Source organism: Pollicipes pollicipes, unplaced genomic scaffold (assembly GCF_011947565.3).
Source record: "Pollicipes pollicipes isolate AB1234 unplaced genomic scaffold, Ppol_2.1 Scaffold_4002;HRSCAF=4701_pilon_pilon_pilon, whole genome shotgun sequence".
In the NCBI taxonomy this organism is placed as follows: domain Eukaryota; kingdom Metazoa; phylum Arthropoda; class Thecostraca; order Pollicipedomorpha; family Pollicipedidae; genus Pollicipes; species Pollicipes pollicipes.
In genome coordinates, this window is record NW_023596420.1 from 7,454,883 (window position 1) to 7,466,883 (window position 12,001).

At 59.6% G+C, this 12,001-nt stretch overlaps 1 protein-coding gene across 1 annotated transcript in view; it reads left to right on the forward strand.

Annotated features, from left to right (window-relative positions):
• The window catches only part of LOC119093476 (B-cell lymphoma/leukemia 11B), a 50,922-nt gene extending 41,044 nt beyond the window's left edge, over positions 1 to 9,878 (forward strand). Inside the window, exons 4-5 of the mRNA XM_037216431.1 lie at positions 5,703 to 5,878; positions 6,002 to 9,878. Of these exons, the coding sequence (XP_037072326.1) occupies positions 5,703 to 5,878; positions 6,002 to 8,002 (2,177 nt within the window). The 3' untranslated portion in view covers positions 8,003 to 9,878. The remainder of the gene's footprint in view (positions 1 to 5,702; positions 5,879 to 6,001) is intronic.
• Positions 9,879 to 12,001: the final 2,123 nt, after the last annotated feature.

Below are 12,001 nucleotides of genomic sequence, written 5' to 3' on the forward strand. Positions count from 1 at the left end.
CTCTCCTCCTTACCGCCGGCTCTTCCTAGGGGTCTGATAGTATCCTTCTTTCTGACCATCCCTGCTCTCCTGTGTGCCAAGCATGACCCCGCTCCTGCTTGCTGCCCCCTCCCAACCCAGGCCGTGCCCCCAGCTGGCGTCGCTCGGATCCAGGCCATCCCTAGCGTCGAGGTCAGCCGCGCCCCGGGGCGATGGGCCGGACGGACCGAGGGCTGAAGCCGCGGTCCCAGCGGCGCCGCCGACCGCACTCAATCCATCATGGCCGACCCACGGGGGTCCGGCAGATTTCGATCTTGGGCGTCGGGCCGGCCGACAGGAGAGAGAGGAATTCCTCTCAGAAGAGTCCAGCTGCCGCCGGCTGGCGCGTGACAAAATCGGCAGCTTTATCAGGCCCAGATCGCGTGCTCAGTGTCAAAGGGCTGTCGGAGACACGCAGGCGGTTCAGTATGTGAGGCCGACCCCCACTGGATTCCATCGCTCCGCTTCCACCCAGGCCTTCCGCACGCCCACGTGCGCCCCAATTTTAAACATAAGGTGTCGAAATGAGAAGTTTTAGGAGATTAGAGTCATTAGCAGGCACACAATACATTATTGAAGACAACGCCCTCTCCGGTTTTCTCGTATCTGCAGTACCTACCATTCATGATTAGATCAGACAATACTTCAGGCTATATACCACCGCTGCTGCAAACGATTGTCTTTTAGGCGGCGTCCAATTACTATGAAGTTACATATATTTTTGAAGCAGATATAAGTGCGTCTATGTCCATCATGCTGGTGTCTCCAGGTTCCGATCGGGTAATTTGTACTACGGTCACTGCGTTGGCTTAAGGTCATGTGGTCAAACAAAAACACGACATCCATTGAAAGGAGGAAGTGTAATCAGTAACTTGTAAGCACATTCGCGTTTGGAGGCTAGGTGGATCTATAATCATTGAGTCATTCTTACCCCAGGCGAATTCTTAAAACCACACACGCTCATTTAATTCAGTTCATAAAACGACATGGAGATTGTCGGTAACCGCCAAGGCTATTTGACGCCATTTGGCCCCTCTTGCCGCACGGTCCTGCACAGACGTAAGAAACAAACGTACGTACGGGACAAACCTGCAACCCCGGCTAGGTCGCGATGGCCGGGGAGCGCATCCCCGCTCGTACCACTGCCTGTCCGGCAACTGGACCACCACGTGCCCCTGACGGTCCGGTGACCTGGACCACCACGTGCCCCTGACGGTCCGGTGACTGGACCACCACGTGCCGCTGACTGTCCGCTGTCCGCATCGCCACGCGCCGCCGGTCCTGCACCGGTTCCGTGCTCGCCGCGCCCGGCCGCCGGGGCAGGGGGGCTGGGGTCGCTCGTTGATCACCGTCGGCGCCGCCGATGAGGGGGCCGCTGTTCCGGCGCCCGTGTGATGGGCGCCCGTCGCGGCGTCCAACGTCAACACTCGCCGCTCCGCCTGTGACCGGCCGGTCCAGCGCGCCGCTGCCAACCCACACAGGACGCGCCGGCAGCATCGTCGCTAATGGCCCCGCGGCGCCTGGGGCGCGTCGGGCCCGCCGCCGCCGCCGCGGAGGTCCGCGGCTGGGATGAGCGCCGCTCGCCGCCGTTTGGGGCCGCCGCCGCCGGTGCTTGGCAGCCGGGTCACGCTCCGGCCGCCTCGGGGGTCAGGCGGCGGTCCTGTCCCCGGGCGGCGCCGGCTTCTCCTGTCACCGGGCACGGCTCATTAATCACCGTCCGGTGTCGGCCTCACCCTGGGGACGCGCCGGCGATTACCGCGGCCCCGGCCGGCCGTCGCCGCTGCCGGCGTCCGCACACTGACGCCAGGAGTCGGCCGCCGGACACCGCGACGGTATTTTTGGACGGCGCCGCGGTCGCACCGTGGGTGGGCGTCGCCGTGACCTTTGGTCGGCAGCGGGCAAGGTCCGGCCGGGGCCGGCTGAGCCGCGGCCGCCCGTGTCCGCTGTGTCCGCCGTGTCCGCCTGTCCGCCTGTCCATGTGTCCGTTTGTCCGCCTCCTCGCCCGCCCGCCGGTCCGACGCCCGTCGCCCGACAGCCCGCCTCCGTTTTTGGCGAGTATGACGCGATCGCCGCCGTCCGGCGAGACAGAACGAGCCGTCCAGCCGGCGGGGGTCCGGCCGTCCTTCCAGCGGGGCGCCGCGCCGGCCGCCGCCGCTGCTGCTGCCGAAATGACCCGGCGCCGTCGCCGCGGGCGACGCCGGAAGCCGGGAGGTGGCCGACCAGAAGGCAGCCGGAAATGGCCGCGCCGGACGCGCCACGGAAGAGCGCGGGCGAAAACGGCGCCATCGGACGTCGTCTCTGATGAAAAACATTAACGATCTGGTGTCCGGCGGTGGCGGCAGTGGCAGCGGCAGTGGCGACTTCAGTGTCAGTGGCGGCTTCAGTGTCAGTGCCGGCTCCAGTGTCAGTGGCGGCTGGGATGTCTCTACGGTCTCGAACAGTCGTCTGTGTCAGCTTGATCTGTGGGGATCAGTTAGAGGCGAAGAGAGGAAAGAAGAGAGAGAGAGAGAGAGAGAGAGAGAGAGAGAGAGAGAGAGAGAGAGAGAGAGAGAGAGAGAGAGAGAGAGAGAGACGGCTAACGTTTCAGAATTGCCAGGTAAAGTCAAGAATATTCGGAAGGGGCTTCCCGTGGGAGAAGATCTGGCTAGCATTTACGTCAATCTTCATTTGCTCGCTGATGGACACTGTGTGTCGACTCCCCAGATAGCTCTGGACAAGCGTCCCGCAGCTTAATGGCGTTGCCAGAATTCGGAAGGGTTGAATGGTGAAACCGTGTTATCTGTTCAGTCAAACTACTGCGCGTGGAATCCTCGTCCCAATACGCGATTTTTCGAGCCAGCATGAATGACCTGTTCCGGACCGGACTTGGGCGAGCCGACTCCGTTTGACTGGAGGCGTATTAAGGCGGTTCAGTCCTCTGTCATTTGGCTGGAAGGTGGTCGTAGCATGGCCAGCCAACCCTGGGCTGTCATGTGACAATCAATCAGTGGCGGGGCTATCAGATTAGCCTGCTTGGCACCGACCAATCGCCACACGTATGGGGGGGGGGGGGTCACATCTTCACGTGCACTTACACTTGCGTGTCATCACCTCCACTTGCACATCATCGTCACATGCATTTGTCTTTACCGGAAAACTAGCATTATCCGTGTGACAGGGAGCTGTCAACTAGCACAGATCTGATGGGACCGGACCACCACCATGAGTCTTGTGTTTATCGCATGCTCATCACTCAGTGAATGCTTATCGCATGTTTATCACATCGCAAGCTCGCGCCGATAGAAGCCTAACCGGGGCACCACGAGTTGTTCAACACGCCGACAGCTTCCCGGCGCGCCTGATAAGCAGCCGACAGTGGCCTAACCAGGACCTGACCATTGTGCACTCACTCCGAGCTTTGGTAAGCGCTGGCGGCGCGTCCACCGCTCCGTCTGACGGGCGACGAAGCGGCCCATGGGGCGGCAGCATTGGACGGCCCCAATAACGGCGCTTCCCGACACGCTTTTCTGAGCTTGACCGATTACGAATGCATTGTTTCCCCCGGCGGTGCCGCCCGCCTCATGGCTGCGCTAATGTAGATTGACAGTTTAGATCCAAATTAAATTAAAATGTAGAAATTGGCCCATTTTCCGGAGGGCGGAGGTCATCGTGGCCGACGGTCCCTGTAGGAGGCGAGGTCGACGAGACGCGGCACAAAGGCGGGCTCCTGTCGACGCAGCCGATACCATCTCGGAATCGAGCCGAGTCAAAACAGCCCGCCCGCCATGATCGGAGAAACGCGTCGGAAACACGCGGCGCAGTGTCTTTCAAGCCAGCGGGGGACGGAGGCGATAACAGAGCAGGGTGCGCGTAACACAACCGCACCGATGTGGATTAGCTTGACGCACCGCGCGCCAGTAGCAGAGTGCGAGCTAATCACCGGGCTGGGGATGGTGCCCCGTGCTCAGCCATCAGATCTCTATGACGGAAGGGTTGGGTGTTTATTTTGCGCTCGTTTGGCACGGCCCGCGCCAGCTGTTCTCCTCGGCTGCCAACGTGCCGTGCCGCCGTGTCGTCGGCGTGGCTCTAACGGGCCGTCACGTGTCGGTTGACGCCACGCTCTCGGCATGCTCCAGAGAATCCCGCCGCTCGTCTGCGGCTGTTCCGGCCGCCGTTCCGATGTTTCGGTTCGGTCGCGCGGAGGTGTCTCGTTGAGCCCGTCGCTGTAGCGTTTTCACGAGTGGCATCGATTGGTCGGTCGATTCTTTCCATGAGCTCGACGGTACGTTCCGGGATACTGGCCTGGCTCATTCCGGGATCACTGCCTGGCTCGTTTCGGGACACCTGCCTGGCTCGCCTCTCTTGTGTTTCTGGCGCCGTTTCTCAATTTGTTTTTCTCCACCGCCTTTTCCCAAACAGTCTGACAACTTGCCCCTTGCACTGACCACCCATTCTGGGCACTCTGCCTCCTCGACCCCTGCGCAGCCTCCCCCTGTCGCCGTGTCCTGACCATTGACGTCTGACGTCACCCACCACGCCAGCGCCACCTGGCGGCTCATCAGCCCGCCGCCGCGTCCTAACCGCTGACGTCTGGCGTCACCCCCGGTGCCGGCGCCATCTGGCGGCGCTTCAGGTCGCCGTCGCGTCCTGACCGCTGACGTCTGACGTCACCCCCGGTGCCGACGCCACCTGGCGGCGCTTCAGGCCGTCGCCGCCCGCTGTGGTGCGCCTGACCGCTGACGTCTGACGTCACCCCCGGCGCCGGCGTCACCTGACGCGCTTCAGGTCGCCGCCGCCCGCTGTGGTGCGCCTGACCGCTGACGTCTGACGTCACCCCCGGTGCCGGCGCCACCAGGCGTGCTTCAGGCCGTCGCCGCCCGCTGTGATGCGCCTGACCGCTGACGTCTGACGTCACCCCCGGTACCGGCGCCACCTGGCGCGCTTCAGGCCACCGCCGCCCGCTGTGGTGCGCCTGACCGCTGACGTTTGACGTCACCCCCGGTGCCGGCGCCACCTGGCGGCGCTTCAGGCCGCCGCCGCCCGCTGTGGTGCGCCTAACCGCTGACGTCTGACGTCACCCCCGGTGCCGGCGCCATCTGGCGGCGCTTCAGGTCGCCGTCGCGTCCTGACCTCTGACGTCTGACGTCACCCCCGGTGCCGGCGCCACCTGGCGGCGCTTCAGGCCGCCGCCGCCCGCTGTGGTGCGCCTGACCGCCGGCGCGGCTCCAATGTCGGCTATTTGATTATGCGCGCCACCGGCGGCCGCGGCGCCGTCGACGTCGCCCCGTGGTGTATTGATTCATTAGCAGCGCAAGGGAATGGCCGCGCGCTGCAGCCCGCGGTCGGTGACGCCGGCCGCGCCTCTCAGCAGCCGAGTAAAAACGGCGGCGGCGGGGCGCCGGGCCTGGGCTGGCGGCCCCGCCGGCCAGCCAGGTACAGGCTTAACGTGGGGGCTCGCAGTCTGCCCCCGCAACGGGACTGGGAGGCGCTTCCCGGCTGGTAGTGATGAGCTGGCTTTGGATGGCAAAGTTTCAGCGCTATTGTTATTGTTGGAATTCCTAGAATTATCACCTGTCACATGATATTGCAGCGTGCTGAGCTGTATGAGAATGTCCCGATGGCGTGAATGCATACACCATCCGGTTATGCTTTATGGAGTCATTTGTCACTTATTGGTCTTTGACGCTTTCTTTTATGTGTTCCAGAGCCTGGGAGCTACGTCTGCTTCACGTGCAAGAACAGCTTTGAGTCGGCTTGGACGCTGCTGCAGCACGTCCAGGAGGACCACGGCGTCAACATCTACGTCAACCGACCGACGCCGGCGCGCGCATCGCCGACTCCGTCGCCGCCGCCGCGCCGTTTGTCGCCGCCGCCGCGCCATGTCTCGCCGCTGCCGCGCCACCTCTCGCCGCCGCGCCGCCGCTCGCCGTCGCCGCGTCCAGCGTCGCCGGTGGCCGGCCGGCTGGCGGCGGCGAGCGGCGCGGTCCCAGTCTCAGTGCGTCCGCCGCCGCCCCCGCCGCCGCCGCCGCCGCCTGCGGCGCCACCCACCTCGGTCCGCCTGGCGCCCACCTCGTGCCCGACGACCTCCTTCGACCTGCCGTTCATGCGCATGCCGCTCGGCGACAAGCCGTTCCCCTCCATGCTCAACGCGCCGTTCGGCCGGCCGTCTAGTCACGACTTCCGCATGGAAAATATCATCTCGGAGCAGTTCAGGCTGAACCCGCCGCTGGCGATGGCGCCGTTCGAGCTGGGGCCGCGCCCGCGGCCGCCGCTGCCACTGCCCATGGAACCGCTCGACTTCTACTCGCAGCGGCTGCGGCAGCTGGCCGGCGCCTCGCTGCCGCCGAGCGAGCTGCTGGCTCCGTCCAGCAAGCGGGCTCGCCTCTCGCCGGGGCCGTTCGGCGCGCCGGCCGGCCCCAGCACGTCCAGTCCGGGACCGGTGGGGCGCACCCCACCACCAGTGCCCGCCCGGCCCGGCCTGGCCAAACCGGCGCGCAAGGAGCGTCCGCGTGCCTGCGAACATTGCCACAAGATCTTCCGCTTCCAGAGCAACCTGATCGTGCACCGGCGCATCCACACGGGCGAGAAGCCGTACAAGTGCAAGATCTGCAGTCACGCCTGCACGCAAAGCTCTAAGCTGAAGCGTCACATGAAGACTCACATGAAGGAACTCGAAGTCAGTGTGGAAAAAAACTCGCAGGCCAGCGATGATGTCAAGGAAGAGGACGACGTCAGCGTGCAGGAGGACGACGAGGACGACCTGCTGGACGAGGACGACGAGGACACTTCCGAAACGGCCGAGGCTGACGGGCCAGAGGACCTCTCCACCAAATCGGCGGCCTCCACGCCGGTGCCTGCCCCGCTCACGCCCAGTCACCTGCCGCCGACGCCATCGTCGGAAAAATCATCGCTGGTTGGAGAACTGATGGACAAATTTGGACTTTCCAACATCAACGCCTACCGGGACGCCTACAAGCAGGCGCTGCGCGAGTCGGGCAAGGAGGAGGAGCCCACGAGCGACAGCGACCACAGCGACGGCGAAGGCGACAGCGAAGCGCACGATAGCGAGACTCGCGACAGCGAAGCGCGCGACAGCGAAGCGCACGACAGCGACGCGCACGACAGCGATGCCCGCGACAGCGAAGCGCGCGACAGCGAAGCGCGCGACAGCGAGGCGCGCGACAGCGAGGCGCGCGACAGCGAAGCGCGCGACAGCGAGGTGCGCGACAGCGAAGCGCGCGACGGCGAGGCGGGTGACGGCGAGACCCGCGACCCGGAAGCGCGAATCGAGCGCGGAGGCCGCGCGAACGGTACGCCGCTGGAGGGAAGCACGATCAAGGTGCGCGATGAGTTCGGGGGCAGCCTGCTGGCGCAGCAGCCGGCGCTCGATCTCAGTCGCGGCTCCCTCCTCGGCTCGTTCGAGGCGGCGTTCGACCCGGCGCGCCGTCTCAAGCTCGATCTGGGTGGCCGCGAGCCCGACCCGGGCCTCTTCCCGGGTCTGTGGCTGCCGCCGATGGCGCTGCCACGCGATTTCGCCTTCCCGCCGCGCGCGCCGCCCGACTTCCTGCGCCAGGCGAAGGCGGCGTCCGACGGCGCGCTCAAGGCGGCGCCGCGCGGCCTCCACCAGCCGTTCGCGCTCAAGCCCTCCGGCCGCATCGGACTCGAGTCGTGCTCGCCCTCGCCGAAGCGGGAGCGCAGCCGGCGCGACACGTGCGAGTTCTGCGGCAAGGTGTTCAAAAACTGCTCCAACCTGACGGTGCACCGGCGCTCACACACGGGCGAGAAGCCGTACCACTGCAGCATGTGCAACTACGCCTGCGCGCAGAGCAGCAAGCTGACGCGGCACATGAAGACGCACGGCCGCATGGGCAAGGACGTGTACCAGTGCCGCTTCTGTAACATGCCCTTCTCGGTGGCGTCCACGCTCGAAAAACACATGCGCAAGTGTGTGGTGAGCCAGAACAATAAGACGGGGCTGCTGCCGCCCGTGCTGCCCGGCCACTGACTCCAGCCAATCGGAGCGCGCCGCGGCTGTGACGTCACACCGGCGCTCGGTGATCGCTGTTTTGTACCGGCTCTAGTGCAATCATCGGCGGGACGATGTTAATTAGTGAAATGACATAATCCAGTTGTGTGCGTGCGTGCTGGTAAAGTACAATATTCTCTTCAGTATTAGGGACCCGTCTGTGAGGTCACTGCACAAACCAAATAGGGGCGTCTCCGCGCGCGAGCCGAGGTCAGGAGAGCGAATCAGGTCACAAAGGCGGTGAGCAGATATTGCTGGCAGGACCAAAGCCGTATCACTTTTAGATTTAGTGTTCCGATATCTTCGATGACGCGAGTGGCGAGATCCGGTATCCGGCATCCAGTGAGTGTCCCGCCTGCGGGCTGTCTCCTGCCGTCCACCGTCCTCACACGTACCCACCCGCTCCGTCGTGTTCAGGTGCCGGGCGGCGGGGCTGGTGGTTTGGCTTGAGATGCGGGCGGTCCCACGGGCCGGGGCGGGTGGCGGGGCTGAACCTAGTCACGGCGGGCGGCGCGGCCGCTGCACCACCCCAGGTCACCGCGCGCCCTCGCCGGGTCAGACGCCGCAGGTCGGCCGGTCCTGGGGCAGGGCGGGCCGACCCTAGGTCACAGTCACTGGTCTGAGGAGGCGGGAGTTCGGCCCTGGTCCTCAGACCATTCGGGCCTGGGGACTGAGCGAGCCAGCTGCTGCCCTGGGCCAGGAGTGTTCCGTCAGTTCGGACAGACGCCTGTCCTGGGTCACGGGATCGCCGGGGTCGGGGCGGAGGGGACCCGGGTTACAGCGTAGGTGAGCGTGCTACCGTCTGCGAGAAGTCCGAGGCAGGCTCTCTATCCGCTCCACGCACGGCGCGATCTGGTCAGTTTTGTGTTCTGCGTCGCCAGCGAAGTGCGCTGTCTGTATCGGTTTTTCTGTGTTAAGTGTGAGCTGGAGGCTGGGTTGCGATGCGAACTGTGAGAGCGCGTGGGGCTGTCCGGTATCTCCTCGTCATCGTTGTGCGGCTGAAAGTTTTCAGGCCTGGCCGCAGATGCCACGCCAGTCGATACATAGAAAGAAAGCACTGCATCTGACTGACTCTGTTTTGGATCACACATGTGAACTATTGGACTGCGCTTCCAGGGAGATGCATCTGCGATCGCCGCCGTAACGCCTGGCTTTTGGCCGCTCCATTCCATAGCTCTAAAACGACGTGATATTTCTAAGAAAGTCTGCTGTTTTCTCACCAAGACGTCATGAGACCTCGAGGCTTCTGTATTCAGCCAATTGCACCTAAGCAGTTCTATGCCAAAGACGTGCTGTAATCGACGTTTGGTTTGCTTCCGAGTCGTTTGTTTCCAACACTGCTTCTTGTGTTCTAAATGCGTGAGAAAGGTTTTCTGTCTTGATGGAATCCGTTGGAGGTCACATCCCAAAAAGAGATCGTTTTAATTTCACCCCTTTAAAGACGTCGTTTATTTTTGTTTCCATTCTCTACTCTTCCGGGGAACGTACCTTATTTATTTATGAACCGACAAGTCGGACTTTCAGTGGCTTTCTCCAGCGGATGGCAGAGGGAAAGGCCAACCAATGTAAGAGAGCGACTCATTATTGCGTCTCGACGCCATCTTGTCTGACATCAGCATCTATTAACCCATGGACCCTGTGAGTACTACTGTTATATAAATCGTGTGCACACGAACTCCCCTCACAAACGTACATATTTGTCTACGTATGTACGAACATGCCTGAGCTGGACTTGTGTAGGTACAACAGTGCTCGCTGTGAGTCGGGCAGTCACAGCCACCTACTGTTCCTTAATTTATATTTTTCGATGTGCATTCAATGTACCGACTACATAGAATAAACGTATCTGTTAAAAGGGTGTGTTTGATTCGGAAACAATCTGTGTGAAGCCAACATTTCTGGAATGGAGGCTGTGCATAATGTAGGCCTACCAAACATTCCTCACCTGGCGTGCACAGGCAGTGTGATTTGAGTATCATGGTGAGAGCACAGAAAGATTTTGAGCCAAAGTAGCATGTGTTTTTTGTTAGAGAAATATACCATTCTTTAAATTGCCGACTACCGGTTATTTCATACGCTACCATCGGCTTGACGCTGCCCAGAGATTGTTGCAAACGTCTAAGGGCCCAGGGTGATGATGTGAATCTTACAGTTACTCTGAAGCTGCGCCAAGTTCTTTTACTCCTTTTCAATGGCCTTCATATTTGCAGAGTTTTTAGTCCCAGATATGCTATCATTGCCAAATGCACGTGTGGTTTTTCCGGTTTCAACTCCATCTATCATTGATGAATTAGATAGCAGCAAATTGATACGTGCACTGCTCGGTATGCGTCGAAAACAATAGCAATAAACGTAATATCAACAAAAAAACATTTATAGTCTCTGGAGTTCAACTAAAAACAAAATTAAAGATCATAACTCAATGACACGTGAAGACATCGTATAGGTAGGCTTCTGTTTGATAATGTAATTATTTTACAATAATCCCTCTTATTTCTAACCTGTCCCGGGCGAAGAGGGCCATTAATAGAGATATCACGTCTGTAGAAAGCATGAAGGCAGGAGACGTTTCTAAGAACTACGTTAAACTTCCATCTCCGGCGACCGGCCCTGCTGATCTTTCTTGTTTTCTGCCGATCTGTTCTGGAAAGGTTGACTACAAAATCGGGTAAACGCTAAGTGAACTATGCAACTGGCAAAAGGCTGCTTACAGATGCAGTTACCTTTGAATCGCAAGATCTTGATCACAGACATAGTTTTATTTCGATACCGTCATACAAGCAAGCTCGATCAGGTATGAAGGTATCATGCATTTTCCTGACAATGTTAGTAGGAGGAGACGTGAAAAACACACATTAAGGTATGTCGCGAAAGCAAAGATACACAAAATGGCAATAGTTATCAAGATGTGGGCGTGATGAGCGACGATGGGAACAACTATGCGCGTGCTGGTCGTGATATCCTCTCACACGTGCACACTTTCAGAACTATCATGGCTTCAGCAGTCAGGTCTCCAGGGTAAAATAGAGTTTCGCTGATATTTGGGGAAGCAAAATATATTTAAACACACCAAGTAACGGCAGCTGTGAATATTCGTGCAATGACAATGGGTAACAACATACGACACAAGGACGAAAAGGCTTTGCCTCCTACTTTTCTCCGACGTTATGAATTGAAAGGTCTTATATTGAGGCGACTGTCTTCAATATGCCAGGAGGAATGGGTTAAGCGACGTTCTGATGCTAGATAACGATTATAACGATAACGATAACGCCAATATAACGATTATATTGGCCGCGCTCTGAGCGTCGTCAATATTTAAATGATTAAATATAGAACTGCTGAGATCACATCGTTTATGGCACCGAACGCGCGTAGGCAGCTTCGATAGCGTAGAAAAGACAATGTTTGGCAATGACAGTGAAATGACAACGCTTTCGCTAAATAGCTAGGGCCATAGTGAGGGTACGAGCCCAACTTCCTCTGTCGGATCTATGATTGAGTAGCCTGGAGAGCTGCTGCATCAATGCGCCGTCGAGGGGCCGCCAGGTGGAAGCACGAAATGTCAGGGGGGTTTTGTTTTGATCTATTTAGAGGTATACTTAGTGTCCTTGGATCTCTAAAGCCGGTACCATTAGCGGTCTTTGATGTCGTGTAGGTGTTCGCTAAATCGCAGTTTAGGCTGGCGCTTTGTTTTATCAGTGAAGTAGGCCCCAGAAATAAGCGACGGACAGAAAGTGATTTCGGTGGGTACCGTTTTTTTCGGAATGCACGTTTCCTTTGCACCGGTGCCGCATACGTTGAACACTTCGCTGCCATACAAGCGCAACGGTGTGACAGGTTATGGATCATGATTTTGACAACCGGCATTCCAACCGAAATGATTTTAATAGATGGACTGTGCTTTTCCGACTTCTGGCCCAGAGCTTACATATGCTTGATGGAGATAAGACAGACAATAAGCATCGTGAGTTCGCT